The sequence below is a fragment of the Grus americana genome, chromosome 19 (genome assembly GCF_028858705.1).
Source record: "Grus americana isolate bGruAme1 chromosome 19, bGruAme1.mat, whole genome shotgun sequence".
NCBI lineage: Eukaryota > Metazoa > Chordata > Aves > Gruiformes > Gruidae > Grus > Grus americana.
In genome coordinates this window covers 1,094,524-1,110,401 of record NC_072870.1, presented here as the reverse complement: position 1 = coordinate 1,110,401, position 15,878 = coordinate 1,094,524, and the positions used below count along the sequence as shown (strand labels likewise).

General features: G+C 66.9%; 1 protein-coding gene across 3 annotated transcripts; it reads right to left on the bottom strand.

Moving 5' to 3' along the window:
* Positions 1-2,104: 2,104 nt before the first annotated feature.
* SEPTIN4 (septin 4) lies at positions 2,105-15,491 on the bottom strand. Of its 3 annotated transcripts, none has more exons than XM_054847928.1 (12): positions 15,397-15,491; positions 9,744-10,043; positions 9,424-9,517; positions 9,224-9,310; positions 8,221-8,344; positions 7,895-8,029; positions 7,684-7,801; positions 7,213-7,314; positions 6,757-6,853; positions 6,449-6,611; positions 4,212-4,311; positions 2,105-3,922 (listed from the first exon to the last, which is right to left on the bottom strand). In XM_054847928.1, the coding sequence occupies exons 1-12, from the start codon at positions 15,397-15,399 to the stop codon at positions 3,863-3,865; spliced, it is 1,383 nt and encodes a 460-aa protein (XP_054703903.1). In that variant the 5' UTR covers positions 15,400-15,491; the 3' UTR covers positions 2,105-3,862. The 3 variants fall into 3 exon arrangements, with proteins under 3 accessions (XP_054703903.1, XP_054703902.1, XP_054703904.1); XM_054847927.1 differs by lacking the exon at positions 15,397-15,491 and adding an exon at positions 11,826-11,899; XM_054847929.1 differs by lacking the exons at positions 2,105-3,922; positions 4,212-4,311; positions 15,397-15,491 and adding exons at positions 5,643-5,777; positions 11,826-11,899.
* Positions 15,492-15,878: the final 387 nt, after the last annotated feature.

The following is a 15,878-nucleotide window of genomic DNA, read 5'->3' as shown; positions in this document are numbered from 1 at the left end:
GAGAAAAAGAATACAACTGAACACTTGACAGACTCTCACCACTCAGGCAGGGACAAAGGATGGTGCAGGGGTGGCACGGCTCTTGCTCGAGCGCTCCCTGGCTCTGACACCGCTGTCTGTTTGGGGGGGATATCGATGGGAAATACTCTGTGCTCTGAGATTCAAGCCCTCTGAAGAACACAGGCAGGGAGGAGAGCGACTGCTGAAACCTCCACGCTGACCTGACCGGCTCAATCTTACCCCGGGAAGGAGGCAGCTCATCCAGCCCGGCCGTCCCACGGGCGACCAGCAGCAGCCGAGGGAGCGGCCAAAAGCAGAGCCCCTTTCCGGGCTCCTTTTCCTGGAAGACCATGGGGCAGGGTCCCATATGTGGGGGACGTGGGGGGCAAAGCCTGGCCGAGCTCTCGCTGCCCTCGCAGGCAGCTCTGCTGCACGGGGAGTGGAGGAAGGGGCTGAGGGGTCTGGATGGCCCCGGAGGGGCTTGGAGCAGACAGACCGGGGCGGGGGGGGGGGGGCCACGGAAACCCAGGGAGGGGGGGCTTGGGACGAGCAAGCGGAGGGGCCTGGGGGGGGGGGGGGGATCCAGGTGTATATGGGGATGGGGAAGGGGATCAGGGGGTGTCACACGGGCTGGAGGTGAGCAGGGAGGGGACCAGAGCCGAGCTGCAGGTGCTCGGGTGGGGGTAGAGGTGCTGGAGCGTGGGACAGGAGCAAAGCCCTGCAGAGGGGACCAGAGCTGGCTGGGTATGGGGGCAAAGAGGAATGGGGGGGGGTTGTCCGGGGGGGCCCAGGCAGGGGCATGATGTGGGGTGAGTGCCGGCAGAGGGGAGTGCAGGAGCTGATGCTATTTAGGATCAGGGGGACTGGAAGGAGGATGTGCAGGGGAAGAGGGATGGGGAGAACCTAGAGTGCACAGAGGGGGGCCCAGGGGACTGGGGGTGCCCCCAGGGTGGGGGAAGGCTGGTGCAGGGGCAGGTGAGGATGCTTAGGGTGATGAAGGCATCAGGGGCAGGGATGCCCATGGCGGGGGGGGGTGTGCTCCCCCCCAGCACCCCCCAGCCCAGCCCTGCACGGGGACAGGCACGGCCCCTGCCACGCACATGACGGCGGCAGCGGCTGCTGCTGGGTGTCACGGCCGGGAACCCAGGATCATCCCAATATGCTGCCCCCGCGCTGGGACCAGTCCTGGTGCCCTCCCAACCTGCGGGTCCCCGCTCCTGTGCACCCCCCAACTTGCTGCCACCCCCAGCCAGGCACAGCGGGGCTGGGCTGGGCTGTGCCAGGAGCTGCCGGTTCACAGCGGGGTTTGGGGGGGGCCAGGGAGAGCTGTTGGGCACCCCCCCCCACCCCCCTGTGCTGGGCTGCGTCAGCCCAACAGCACTGCATGGACGATAGTGGGGGGCATAGCGGGGTGCAGGGGGGAAGTGGGGGGATAGCAGGGTGCAGGGGTGGAGCATAGATTGCGGGGGGGGTAGAAGGGTGCAGGTGGGATAGGAGGGGGCAGGGGAAGGATAGAGGGCTGCAGGGGGACGATACCCACTGGAAGGCTGGTGGAGACACAGCTCTCATCTATCCCGGAGCTGCTCTGCCCAACCCCTTCACCCCGCCAGCTCCTGGTGAAGCCGAACTGGGATAACTGGGCATTGGTGCTGGCAGGGGAGACCCAGCCATGCCAAGTGCCTGCAGTGTCCCGCAGCAGGGCTCACCCTGCCGGGGGGGGGGGAGGGGGGGGGGGATCGTGAGGATGCCCGGGGGCAGCACGTGGAGGGCAATTCCATCCCCTGGCTCAGGCTGCCCCCTCTGCCCCCCCACTTCCCACCACGGCCCCAATGCCAGCAGCACTGGGGGCCAGGGGACCCCAACGCAGCACGTGAGGGGGCACGAGCCAGCAGCAGGCGGGGGGGACCTGGTCCTCTGCCACCCCAGCCCAAGCCAGCTGCCCCTGTGGGTGCAGCAGAAACACCCCGATATCCCTTCCGAGCCTTTGCCAGGGAAACAGGAGCCAGAGGCCACGGGGATGGCCACCGGCAGCCCCTGTCCTCGCCTGCCTGGGGACGTGGCGTGCCCACACCCCGCGCGGAAGCGACTCGGGGTTGCAGACAAGCCGGGTCAGCCGTATTTATTGAGAACGGTTGTGGAGGGATAAAAAGATTTCCACTAGCTCTATAAGAATTTATAAACCTAGACTCTGCTTATCCTTTAATAAATGCCTCTATGACCATCATGCGAAGGTAGGTACTTCTGTAAGAAAATAGCAAGATTAAAAAAAGGAAAGCGCTAATACACCCTGCGGGGCCCTGCCCACGGGGTCCCTGCCCGCGGGGGCCAAGGGACCCTCCAGCTGGTGCGGGGACACGGGTGGCACGTGCCGGACGCTGCCCCAGCACCCCGCAGCACCCACCCCGCACCTCGGCCGCATGCAGCCCCTCTCAGCCAAGCTGCCCGGGTGCAAACCTCTCACCCAGGGGTGAACCCACCCGGGAGACGCCGGCACGAGTGGCCCTGCAGGGAGGGGACACGTCCCCGTGCCAGTGAGCTCCCAGTGATCCCACTGCTCCCAGTTCTGCCTCCACCCTGCAGCCTCGCCGTCCCCTTTCGTCTTTCCCCATACCCAGGGGGGAGCAGGGAGCTGGGGGTGTTCGGGTCCATCTCCCCAGGGGTGCCGCTGGCCGGGAGGCGCAGGGCAGGGCTCGCCCCGGGCACACACAGCGCTGCTCTGCGGGGCAGCAACACAGATGGGGACCTCCTGGGGGCACACAGGGACACGACACAGTACGCTGCGGGAAAGCAACAGGCACGGGCACAGCCTGGGGGGACACACGACACAGTGCTCCACGGGGCAGCCACACAGATTGGGACATCCTGGGGGGATGGGGGACACGCAGCACTGCTTTGCTGGGAAGCAGCATGGATGGGGACATCCCGGGGGGACACAGAGGGACACACTGTGATGCTGTGCCAGGAAGCAGCAGGGACAGGACCTTGGGGGAGACGCACAGGGACACCACAGACAAGCAAACGGCACCAGGGGCCGAAACGCCAGCAAGGGACAATGCTGTTGCTGCGGGTGGGGAAGCGCCGCGGGCACGGGATGGTCGTTATTGCTTTACAGGGCCAACAGCAAGGGGGGGGCAGGCCAGGGACCCGGACTCTGATTTGGGGTTCAAGGGACTTTCTGCAGGGACTGTCATTCCCCACCGCTCCTCGTGCCGCAGCTCTCCACAAGGCTCTGTGGGACGGGGACCCTGCCATGGGCACAGGGCTGGACGTCACCCAGCTGCAGCCCCTCCGGGCACCGGTGCTGGCACGGAGGTGACACCGGCCACCCCTCCATCCCCTCACTCAGCTGTGGGCCCCAGGAGCTGCTGTCGGGGGGGGGGCAGGGGGAGCAACCCCATCCCCCACAGCAGGGCAGCTGGGCGTTGGGGAGGCTGGGACCAGCCCCCCCTTTCCTCTTCCCTTCAGCCAGGGCTGAGCTGAGCAGAAAGGCCGTAAGCAGGCAGCCGAAGGTGACATGGGGACAAGGGGAACGGGCTGGCCGGTGGCCCTCCCCAGAGCTGCGGGGGAAATACAGAAAGCCAAAGCTCGGGGGACGACACTGTCCCCAGCCCAGGCAAGGCTGCGGAGGCATCCGGCCAGGACAGGGTGCAGGGGACCCCAGGGCCGGGTGCCCCCCTCCCCTCGCTGTCCCGGTGGGACGGCGCTGGCCCGTCGGATAAGGCGATACCGCAGCAGCTTAAGGTGGCGGGTGCGGTGTTGGTACTGAGTGTCGCAGTGGGGCCGGGACAGGATGGAACGTGATGTAAACATTTCTGATCTGGGGGGGGTGAGGAGGAGGAGGTGGAGGAGGAGGAAGAGGAGGCTAGTGCGAGTCCTTCATCTGCTTCTGGATCTTCTGGAGCATCTCCTGCATCCGCCGCAGCTGGAAGGGAGCAGAGCAGGGAGTGTTGGGGGGGGGGAACCTGACACCCCCAGCCACACCAGCCACCTCACAAACACATTTGGATCAAGTACCCCAAGCAGATTGGGGTCACCAGGAGCTGTGGGTTGGGGGACACACACCTTGGGTGCCCTTCCAACGCCTCCCCACCCTGCCTGGAGGAGCAGCAGCTGCTGGGAATCTGGGTGGACCCTGACGGTGCCATCACTGGGGCTGGGGACATGGGGGGGGGGGGGGGGATTGGGGGAGGTCAGCCCTCCCCCACACTCACCTCCTCGTCCTTCTCCCGGATGAGCTTCTCCGTCTCCGCATCTGGCACCGGGGGGATGACGGGGATGGGGAAATCTGTCCCGCTCTCCCGTGTCAGCTTGCTGTGGGCAGAGAGAGGAGGTGAGGATGCTCCCACAGCCCTGCTGGCCCCCCCCCCAGGAGACATTCCCCCATGGGTGCTGGAGCCCCGGAGACCCCAAACCTTGCAGATACCCACCACCCACCCGCACAGACCGAGTCCCCCCAGCCAGGCCCTTTTCCCGTCAGGGGTGAACATGAGCAGTTCCAGGCATCCCCCCCCCCCGCCAAACCTCGGCACCCCAACCTGCTGCAAACCAGTTTGGGGATCCCAGGAGGCACCACCACAGCAAGGGGTGCCGGGAACCCCCCAGGGCAGAGCCCTGCCTGGGTCAGGCTCTCCTCGCCCAAACTCAGCCTCTCCCTCCTCTCCCACATCCACAGCCCCGCTGCAGGACGGGCTCCCTGAGCACCCCCTGCCTCGCCAGCCCCGGGGATGCTCCGCACCCCTTTTTCCCAAGCAGCAGCTCCCATTCAAACCCATCCCTGCTGGAGGGAGCTGTGGGTATCCCCCCCGGCGCCACCCCGCTGTGCCGGGCCACAGCAAGCCGAATCGATGGCTTGTCCCACGCCAACGGCAACGGGGAGGGACCAGCTCTCCCAGCTGGGTCCCTGCAGATGCCACGCACTGCCCCAGTGGGCAAACACGTGGCTGGGACGCTGCCGCATGGCTGGTGGGGGGGGTGTCACGCGTGCTGCCACATGCCACCGCCGGTGCAGCCCCTCCACGTGCAAAGGGGTGATGGACATGGCGGACGTTGCACGGGTGTGCTGGGCCACTCATGCCCTGTGGGGTCCCATTGTGCTGGGGGGGGGGGCTGTGCCAGTGTCCCACAGCAAAGAATGGGTTTTGGCCGCGTTTTGAGCCACTTTGGAAGTGGCTGCTTGTTGTCACGGCTCCTCACCATGGGGGGACCCAGGCGGGGAGCGCATCGAGCTCCTTTCATCCCTGGCAGCAAAACAAGGCTTGAGCCAGGCACTGGCAATGGGGCAAGCAGCATCACCAGCCCAGGACAGACTGTCTACCACTGCCTCTGGCACCCCAAAATTGCATCCCCCTGGGAGGGCAGTACGATGGGGGTGCCCGCCCTGCAGCCCTTCCCTTGGGCAGCCTTTGGCTGGGAAAAGCTGGGTGCCGCCAAACGGTGGCACGTCCCCCCAACCCCGCTTTGCCTGGGTGAGCCGGGGTGATGCTGCCGGCACACAGCGTCCCCCCAGCACCCCCAGCGGTGCCGGCACCCCAAGGGCAACTTGTGTGGGCAAGGGGTGGGTGGCCACGGGGCCGGCTCTCCCCGAGAGCAGCTGCCCGGCCCCTGCGCAGGCACAGAGGGACCAAGACAGCGTTGGATACCAGCAAGTACTTTATATAGGGGCCAGGGGGGCGGGCAGGGGGAGGAGGGCAGCGGGGGCCCTACACGGCCCTGGCCAGATCGTGGCTCAGTCGGCGGAGCAGTCGGTGCAGCACAGCCTCAGCGCCGAGGGATGCCGCCTTCTCCAGCAGCACGTATGGAGAGACCAGCTTAGAGGCACCTATAGCCATCACGACCGCCAGCCCCCCCGCCAGCACTGCTGCTTCAGCCCCCCGCAACCCACGGAGTCTCTGCTTGTCCCCACACCGCTCCAGCCCCTCGGCCGGGGCTCTGCAGCCGGCCCCACCAGGGACCGTGCTGTGGGGGGCTCCCCCAGCATCTTGGGGTGCCTAAGGGGGACGTGAGTGCCACGGGTCTGGCCAGCACTGGCGGCTGAGCCCCGGCACTGGCTGTTTGCTTGGCTCCTGCTCAGCCTCAGAGCCTGCAGGGATGCAGGGTTCCCTCACTGCCAGAGATCCAGCCCTGGGGGACGCGGGGTCCCCCCCACTGTGCTAGAGCATCCCCCCCAGCCAGCCCTGGGGGGAATCAGGGTCCCCCTTACTGCTGGAGCAGCCCCCCCCCCCCCAGCCAGCCCTAGCCCAATGGCACAGGAAGGGCCCCCCCACCGCACCAGGACACCCCACCACGCCGCTGAGGCTTCCTCACCCAGCCCACCACAATGCCTGGCACGGACCCACACACAACCCCAACCCCCCAAGATCACCTCTTGCAATGGGCTGGGGTCACCCCAAAGAGAGGACACGCTCCCCCCACACCCCTCTAGCCTGGCATCCCGCTCCCGGCCCCGTACTTGCGGTTCCTCTCCTTCACCACCATGCGGGTCATGCTCTGGATGCACTGCGTGCGGTAGTTCTCATAGTGGGTTTCCCGTGTCACGTCCTTGAGGTCCTGCATGTGGGTCCTCACCAGCATCGTCCGCAGCTTCACAAAGTCGCAGTGGGATGGGTTCTCCACTGCGGGGGAGCCCGAGGTCAGGGGGCTACAGCCAGCCCCCTGCATCCCCCTGAGCACCCCCAGACTGAGCAGCGTGGAGATGGGGCACGTGATGTCCCGTCCTCCCAGGGCTGGTGGGACACTGGGGACACAGCCCAGCGTTACCTTCCACGATGCCCCAGGGGTAGAGGCGCCCGCGGACACGCCGGCCTTTGGCCTCCACGACCGTGTTGCTACCGATGACGGCAAAGGGGATGCTCTCCTGCAAGAGGACAGCGGGGGTTAGTAGGGCTCTGTCCTGCCCACCATGGCCCACATCCCTCCACGCACATCTCCTTGGCTGTATCCAGCACCTGTTTGCCAAGATACCTGGGAGCCCTGGCTCAGGAGAGCCCCAGCTGGGATGGCAGCAGTGACAGTATGGGTTTCTCCACCCCAGCCCCATCCCATCAAGCTGCAGGTGGCACCTGTGGGGTCTTGGTGACAACATGTCCCAACCACACCATGCTGCTGGAGGGCTTGTGTGGTCCCAAAGAGTCCCAAGGGTACCCTGGGACGATGTGCCCTCTCAGCTGTGGGGCTCTGTTCCCCCAACAATGGACCTGGAGGAGCCAGACCCACCTTCAGCGCCTGGTCCTGGAGCTTGAACTCCTCATCCTCATCCGAGTCGCACTCAGGGAACTGGTAGATACGGATGCCGTAGTGGTCGATCTCCTCCCGGATCTGGAGGCAGACAGCCCCACTGAGGGCAGGGCTCTGGCCCTTGGAAAGGGGATGGGAAGCGCCACAGAGCCCCGGTGTCCCCCAGGAACCCACAAAACCCTATTCCCTGCAGGAGCCCCCAGACTAGGTGTCATGTACAGTCCCCCACACCCTTCCGTCCCCCAGCTGAGCACCGGGGAGATGTGTCCTTGGTGACCACATGGGCCACACGGTCCTCTACAGTGCTGCAAGCACGGAGGACGCTCCATGGCAAAAGTCCAGGCAGGGGATGGACAGAGCCACCAGCTGAGTGGGGACCCCAACCCCCAGGGCACCCCCATCCCCAGGGACCTGCTGGGACGGCTCCAGGCTGGGCTGACCTCCCCATACCTTGTTCTTCATGCGCTCCACCTCGGTGGGGGTCAGAGTGTCAGCCTTGGCCAGAACAGGCACAATGTTCACCCTCTGGTGCAGGGCTCTCATGAACTCCACGTCCAGGGGCCGGAGCCTGCGGGGGAGGGACCCCAGGTGAGCACCGTCCCACCAAGCCTCTTCCCCAGCACCCCCCATCCCGAAAACGCAGGCAGGGGCTTGCCCATACCCATGGCCAAAGGGCGAGATGAAGTAGATGCAGCAGTGGACGCGGTTGTCCTGGATGTTTTTCCGGTTGAGGCCACTTTCGTCACGGAAATACTGCTCGAACTGCTGGTCAATGTAGTCGGCCACCGGCTTCCAGCTGCAGGGACAGGGGGGTGACCATCAGAGACCCCTTGCAGGACCCCCAGGCTTTCCCTGGATCCCCAGCTCAACACCTCCTGTGCCTCAGCATCCCACCCCGAGGAGCCGTGGGCATCCCACCCTCAGACCTGCTGGCACCCATGGCAGTGCCCCAGGGAGACCCCGCTACCACCCCTCTCTGGGACGCACCACTCAGTGTTGTTGACGGCATCGCCAAAGCCCGGCGTATCCACAATGGTCAGGCGCAGCTTGACACCCTTCTCCTCGATGTCTACCACGTGCTTGGTGATCTCCACCGTCTGTGTGATGCGCTCTGCAGCGGCAGGAGACACAGTGACGGGGGGCACCCCAGGCGAGGGACGATGGGGGTGACACGGGGAGACGCTGCAGCACCCGGGTGTCACCCTCCACCCCGGGAGGCTGGGGTGGCTTTGCAGGACCAGCCCCCATAAGCATCAGGGTCCAGCACCAAGATGGGATGCTCCGTGCCGCAGCCTCCCGCATCCCAACATGGACGTGCACCCCTCCCTCGGTGCTGTGCCACTGCCACCCCGTGACAGCCCGGGGGTCTGCTGGGGCCAGGCATCACTGCAGGAGTACCTGCGGCTCCCTGCACCCCCACGTGTGACCCCACGGCTCCGGGACTGCACACGGCCCTTTGCCCCCGGGACCCTTCTGTGTCCCTGCATCCCCAAGGATGCGCCAGTTGCATCATGTGAGCACGGCCACACGCGTTTTGGCTTTTGCTCCGAGCAACGGAAACAAATCAAACAACCGCCTCAAAACAAGTCAAATAACCACATCAAACCCCTGGGGATTTGGGCAAATTTGGAAGATTTTAATTCAAAAACTGGCTGCAGCTGAACCAGCACTGTGTCCTGGACCCCAACTGCCCACAGCCGCCTGGATTTGCTGCGGCTCCAGCTGATCCCCAACAAGCTGGGGCTTGTTTTCCCAGCAGGGACAAAGCCCCTGCAGGGGGTCCCCATGCCAGGCAGAGGGGGTCCCCGCTGCCTTGGAGCGGTCCCCAGCATCGGCAGGCAGCTGGCAAGGTGCCGCACATGGCTTCGGAGACCCGGAGGAGCCTGGCTGGACAGGGAGAGGGACTGCAGCCCCCTGGGAGCAGCACGGGGCTCTGCCGCCCCCCCGGGACACCCAGGGCACCCCATGGCTGGGACGGTCCCCCCCTCACCTTCGGCGTTCAGCAGCTTGCGGTCTCTGTACATATCCGTCAGGAAGAGGCTGTTGACCAGGGTGGACTTGCCCAGCCCGGATTCCCCTGGCAAAAGGAGACACGGGTGAGGGGGGGCAGCCAGTATCCACCCCCCACCATGGCTTTCGGGATCCAGAGTGGGGGCAGCATCCCCTGTGCCAGGCTCAGCCCCCCCATACCTGCAACCATGAGGGTGAAGTCGAAGCCCTTCTTCACCGACTTCCGATGGACCTGGTTGGGCAGCGTGGCAAAGCCCACGTACTCCTTGTCATCCTGCGGGCAGAGGGGACGTGGGACAGGGGACACCACCAGCCCCCCCCACCCCAGCAGGCCACTGCTTTGCATGCACCCCCCAAAGTGATCCTACAGGGTCAGAGCGCTGCAGGATGTGGCCACACCTGCCTGAACCCCTTGGGTTTGGAGGGTGGGAGCATCCTCCGCTGTCACTCCTGTAACCCCTCGCCCCATGTCCCCCCCTCCCCGCGGACGCATCCTGCACCTCGGAGGAGTCGTAGGGGTCCAGCTGCCCCCAGGGGCTCCGTGGGCGGTTGGGGCTGGGGGGTGGGGGGGCAGCGATGTGCTGCTGGAAATCCAGGGGCCGAGACCGGGAGAAGATCCTGGCATCCCTCTCGTCGGTGGGTTCATTGGGGGGGACCCTGCCCACGCCGCAGAGGGGGTGGCCAGGCTCCCGTCGGCTCTCTGGTGGCTCCACTTTCCTGGCGCTGTCGGCCGGTGGGCAATCCCGCAGGAGCTGGGTCAGCTCAGCCTCCTCTGAGTCCTCCTTCAGGAAACGCTTTATCTGGGGACCAAGGGAGGACGTGACACTGACGGTGGCAGTGCCAGCCTCAGGTGGCATCACCCGACTCGGCATCACGAGCCCCCAAGCCGCAGCAGACACACACGTGCACCCCAAGGATGGCAGGGATAGGAGAAGAGGGGGGGACATGGCCACCCCGGGGGACCAGCCACCACCCTGGGGACAGCCATGGGGATGGCAGCGGGGACAGCCATGGTCCCATGCACCCCGGGGCTTACAGCTTGCGGCGCGGGGAAGGCAGCCGGCTCCTGGCACTCCAGGGGACAGGGACCGTCCCCCTGGGCACCCCGACGCTCCTCGGGGTCTTCTGGGGCCCCCAGACACCCCATGGCCTGCCAGGAGGACGGGGAGGGGGCGCCGGGGAGGAGGGAGAGACACCAAGAAGAGATGAACAGCAGCAGCAGTGGGGGAGCTGGCGGGGGCGGGCAGACCCAAGGGGGGCAGATGGTGGGCAGGGGTCTGCCTGTGCCCCCCTGCCTGCCCGCTCTCAGCACGGGTGATGGCACAAGGCGCTCCCATCCCTGCAGTCCCAGGGGACCCCACGCCCAGCCATTACCAACCCCACGTGCAAAAGGCTCAGGGACAAGGGGACACCCCTCGTGCAAAGGGGCTACAAACCCCACGGCCACACTCAGGCCGTGTCCATGCATGCACGCCCCGGCACCCCGACACCCCCTTGCTGCCCCTTGCGCTGGCTCTGCCCGTCCCAGAGATGGTGCAGGCAGCAGCTTTGGGCAGCGCCCAGGCAGGGGCTGGGGGGGCCGGGCACAGCGGCCCCCGAGCCGGTGACCCCATGGGGCAGCGGGGCTGGGACGGGAACGGCTCCACATCCTGTTTACAAGCGCTGGCGGGAGGAGACGCGTTCCCAAGGGCATGTCCGGCAGCGGCTCCCGCAGGACCCAGCCCTCCTGCCAGCAGGCACCGGGGTCCCCGATACCCCATCACAGCAACTGCCGGGACACCCCAGCCCCATGGGCAGGGAGACCCCCAAATGGGGGCACACAGGTGTCTGGGGGAGCCCCTCAACCCTGCAGACTCACACCTGGGGGTCAGTGCCCCCCCAGATTGGGGCCTCAAGGTGAGAGCCCTCCATGGGGACACGTGTCCTCCCCCACCCCGTGTCCCTGCTCCATCGGTGGGGAGGGCAGCCGTGCCGGCGGCAAGGCGAGATGCACCGAATTAGCGGGCTGGAAACAAGGTCATGGTGCTGCCGGGGCTGTGTGCTCACGTGCCTGCCCCCTGCTTCCCGCTACCCCTGCGGCCACCCGCACGGGGGGCCACAGTGCCAGGCTGGGGGGACAGTGGGGGCCCCCATGGTGGGGGCTGCGGGGCCCCCACGCTCCCCTCTCCCCCAGCGGGTCAGTAGTGCTCAGCAGGTCTGTGTGGCTGCAGCATCCTCTTCCTCACCGACCTTGATCTGGGGGGGCTCAGCACCAGCCTGACCCCAGCACAGCCCAGCTGGGGGCCACACAGGGATGGGAAACGATGCCACCACTGCCAAGTTCTCCCGGCCCCGCTGCCGCTCCATCCCACAGGGCTCCAGCCTTTCGGGGCTCCCCCTCATCCCCCACCCCAGAGAAGCCGATGGCCTTGGTGATGCTGCGGCATCCTCGGGGGTCCTGCAGCAAGTGCACCCCCCAGCAAGGCTGCCCCAGGGACGGAGCATCAGCTGTGGCACCTCCCCTCAGCACCAGGGTGCTCTGGGTGCCCCATCCCCATCTGTCCCCTCTCTCGCCCTGCCAAGGAGGGACGCTGCACCCGTACCTCTTGCCCAGGCTGCAGCTCAGGGCAGGTGGCCATGGCAGAGCCGGCGTCACCCGTGGCTGGGAGAGGATGTCGAGCGGCACCGGCTGCGCAGAGGGATGAGGAGCTGCATTAGCATAACTCCACCCTGGGCAGGCACGGTGGCCTGGGCACCCACAGCACCCAGCAGCCAGGCACGGCCCCTGCGGGTGCTGGGGGGCAGGACCAGTGTGGGGGCACAGGAGGGGAGAGGGAGCCCCAGGGCAGAGCCAAACCCAGCTCCTGCCCAGTTGTCGAGATGTCAAGGACCAGCAAAGCACCATTGCAAGGCAGGTCCTGGGGGGCTGCATGACACCACCACCATCATCACCACCACCAGCCCACCCGGGCTGAGCACACGGCTTGGCTACAGCCCAGGAGGACATTCAGCCCTTGGAAACACCTCCATCCCAGGACAAAAACTTCCTCCGTCCCAAGGACAAAAGCCTCCTCCGTCCCAGCGCACACCAGGTCCTCTCCCACTCCCCACCATGGAGAGCCCCGCAGCCACCCCAGCAGCACCCCCCAGCCTCTTTGAGGGGAGAAACCCAGTTTTGCATTAAAAACTGTTTGAAAACTCAACACTTTTGTGCCTGACAATTAAAACTTCTCACATGGCTCCAAACTGCTGCTCCGGCTGGGCCTGATGGATCTGGCTAGGAAGGACCCACCCTGGGCTGGGAGAAGCAGGGATGATGCCCACCACAGGGATCCCTGGCAGAAGCTCCACCAGTCCTGCCTCGGCTTCCCCAGCTCACTCCTGGGGAGTCGAAGGGTTAACAGTGCCCCAGGAGCAGCTGTGGGCGGCAGCGAGGGTACCCGAGCTGTCACTATCCGGGGTCACCAGGGACGGTGATTCACCTTGATGCATGTCGAGATGCATCAGAGCGGCTCAGGCGCGGAGCCAGGGTCACTCAGCCGTGGAAGGGCTGCGTTCACCAGGAAGGTGCTAAAAAGCCCCAAAGCATCGGCTGGTGCCGGGACGGGTGCAATGAACCGCAAGCCTGCGGACGCAGAGAGGGGCCTGGATGCTTCTGTGCCGGTCCCCACCATCCCTGGGTCCCAGCCACACTCTAACTCCAATGCCAGATCTCCCCCACCCAGCTTCAAGACCACCCAACGCCAGTAGCAGAGGCCCCACCGTCCCACCCGGCCTCAGCTGGGTCCCAGGGGAGCAGTGCCGCCACCCCTGGTGGACACCGCACCTCCCCGATGGCCCTGCAGCCCCTTTCTCCTGCCCATCACAGACCACAGCACCCCACCACCACCCCGGCCAGGCTCTGCACCCTATCAGCGGCGCCCCTCACACCCCGCCAAACTCCCCTGCCCAGTGTAGCACAGTTGTGCCACAACACCCACCGCTTTCCAACCGTCCCACCCCGCACTCCCGGCAGGAGCGGGGATTTACCGCAGCGAGAGCCTGGGGCAGCGCCGGTGCCCCCGTAAGCGGATTACACGCCCGGCTGCGCGCGAGCCGGCACTCGGCGCTGGGGCTGTCACTGGCCCGGCAGCTCCAGCGAGGTGACACAGGCGCTGCCTCGTCCCCACCTGTCACGCTGCATCGCACTGTCCCCGCTCAGTGACAGCCCTAGGGCCGTGGCAGAGGGGGGCACGGGAGCAGCGGGCAAAGCCTGAGCTGGGAAAGCCGCAGGCTGCCCGTTAGCGTCTTTCTGCCTGGCACCACATTCCCATGGGATTTCCCAGCCTGTTTCTGCAGGGAAAAGGAAGGGGACATCTCAGCAAGGTGCCGTCCCCGCAGCCAGGCTGGCCAAGGCATCCCCAGCCCACCTAAAGGTGACATCCAGATGTGCCACCCATGGCACGGCACGCACCACTCCACTGCAGCGCAATGGCTGAGCATCACAGGCACGAACACCCTGTCCCAAAGGCACAAACCCCACGTGGGACAAAGGCATGGTGGCCCCTGCCAAAGCCCAGCTCTGCTGGGACCAGCCCAGGGAGCCCGGCTCTTCCCCAGGGCAGCTGGCACCTGGGCTGCGCCTGCTCCGACCTGCCTCCAGATGCACGGGATGCTCCTGCTGGCGTGCTGCAATCAGAGTTTCTTACCCCCAGGTCTCCCCTCCCACCTTGTCGGCAGCACCCCAGTTGTGAAATTGAGTCTACCAACAGCTTTAGCAGCAGCAGGGTGCTGGGCACCCTTTGGACACAGAGGCGGGCAGTGGCACAGGTCCCCGGTCTGGGCAGGGTGTCAGCACCGGGCGGGTGAGCATGCAGGATGAGAGCCTTTCCGACACATCCCTCGGTGCAGCAGCTCCGACCCCTTTCCCTCCTCCAGCCTGAAGGACCTGTGAGCACCTGCGCAGGGACCCGGGGATGGGACCACACGTGGTGGCTCCCCGTGAGCCGGCAAGTGACAGCGGGGCCTGTCCAGGCTGGAAACAAGGCGGCGATTCAGCATGTGGGGACGGGCGACTCCACCTCCGTGGGTGCTTCTGGATGCATCCACACCTGCCTCCAGCCCCAGCTCACCCCACATCCACAGCCGAGGGAGCCCAGCTCCTCTCCAGTATCCAGCTGCCGCTGTCGTCCTCCCCCTCAGATGTTTCCAAGCCTGGATCTGTCCATCCCCAAAGCCACGGTTTGGAGACTTTCGGGAAGACGCTCGTCGGAGCCAGTTGCGACACGCTCCGCCAGCCGCCCTCCTATCTGGTTTCACTGCGTCCCACTCCGGAGGAATGTGCCGGTCCCGTTCCCACGGCGGCTGCCGGGGAAGGATGGCCACGATGGTCCCCACCAAGGGCAGTCGTCCCGGCTGCCGCAACCCTGGTGCCACGCGAGCCACGGCCATGACCCTCCATCTCTATCCCCACCCTGGGCACGGCGAGCGCCTCGAGGTCCCTGTGGGCGAGCAGCTCCTGGGGGCCCACCACCATAGAAGAGAGGTGAGGCAGGACGAGCGATCCAGGACGGGCTCCCGCCGAGCCGGGAAGGCCGTTGGCGGCTCCGGACCTTGCCGGTAACTGCAGGGACGGCTCCGAAGCACAGCCAGGCTCCAGGCGTGCGCCATGGTCCCCGCAGGAGGGCCCGGCCAGCCTGGCGGTGCCGCTGGGACCGCAGCCCGGGGGACCTGCCAAAGGCACGGCTGGGTGACCGATGCTCTGCTGGGAGCCGCCCGAGAGCAGCCCCCCTCCCCCCGCCGCCCACGCAGGGACACCCCGCGGGTGCCGCAGGTCGCGGGGACACGCAGGTGCCGCTCAGAGGCGGCGTCGCCTTTCCGGGAGCCGCCCGCCCCGATGCCACGGTGAGGGGCGGCGTGCAGGCGGTCCCGTTGTAGCCCCCCGCCCCCATCTCGAGGCCGGTCCCGGGACGCTGCCCGGCTGCTGCCCGCCGGGACCGAGCAGGTGCTGCCCGTACCGCCCCCCCCCTCATCCCGCTGCGGCACCAGCGGCCCCGGCCCGCTCCGCCCCCACCGCACCGTCACCTTCACGGAGGGCACCGGGATGCGGGAGCGGGCCCGGCCCGCCGGTGCGGTGCGGTGCAGCGCTGCCCGGCCCGGCCCGGCGTCCCCCCCCCACGTCGCCACCGGCCTTACCATGGCTGCGGCGCCGGGCGCCGTCCGGGAGCGGCGGCTGCCGAGCGGCACGGCCGGGCCCCGCCGCCGGGATTAGCAGAAATAGCAGCCGGCGGGGGCGGGGGCGGCCCGGGGCGGGGCGGGCGGCGGGCGGGGCGGGGGTGGCCGCTCGGCACCACCGGCACCGGGCACCGGGTCCAGGCACTGCGCACCGGGCACTGCGCACCGGGCACCGACACTGGCGTCATGCACCAGGAACCGGGCACTGGGACCGGGCACTGCACACCGGGCACTGGCACCGGGCACCAGGCACAGGAACTGGGCACTGCACACCGGGCACCGACACTGGCGTCATGCACCATGCACCGGGACCGGGCACTGCACACCGGGCACCAGCACCAGGCCTAGGCACTGCACACTGGGCACGGGGCAGCGGTACAAGGCAGCAGCACCAGGCACGGGGCTCCAGCATCGGCACCAGGGCACCAGCACCAGACACGGGG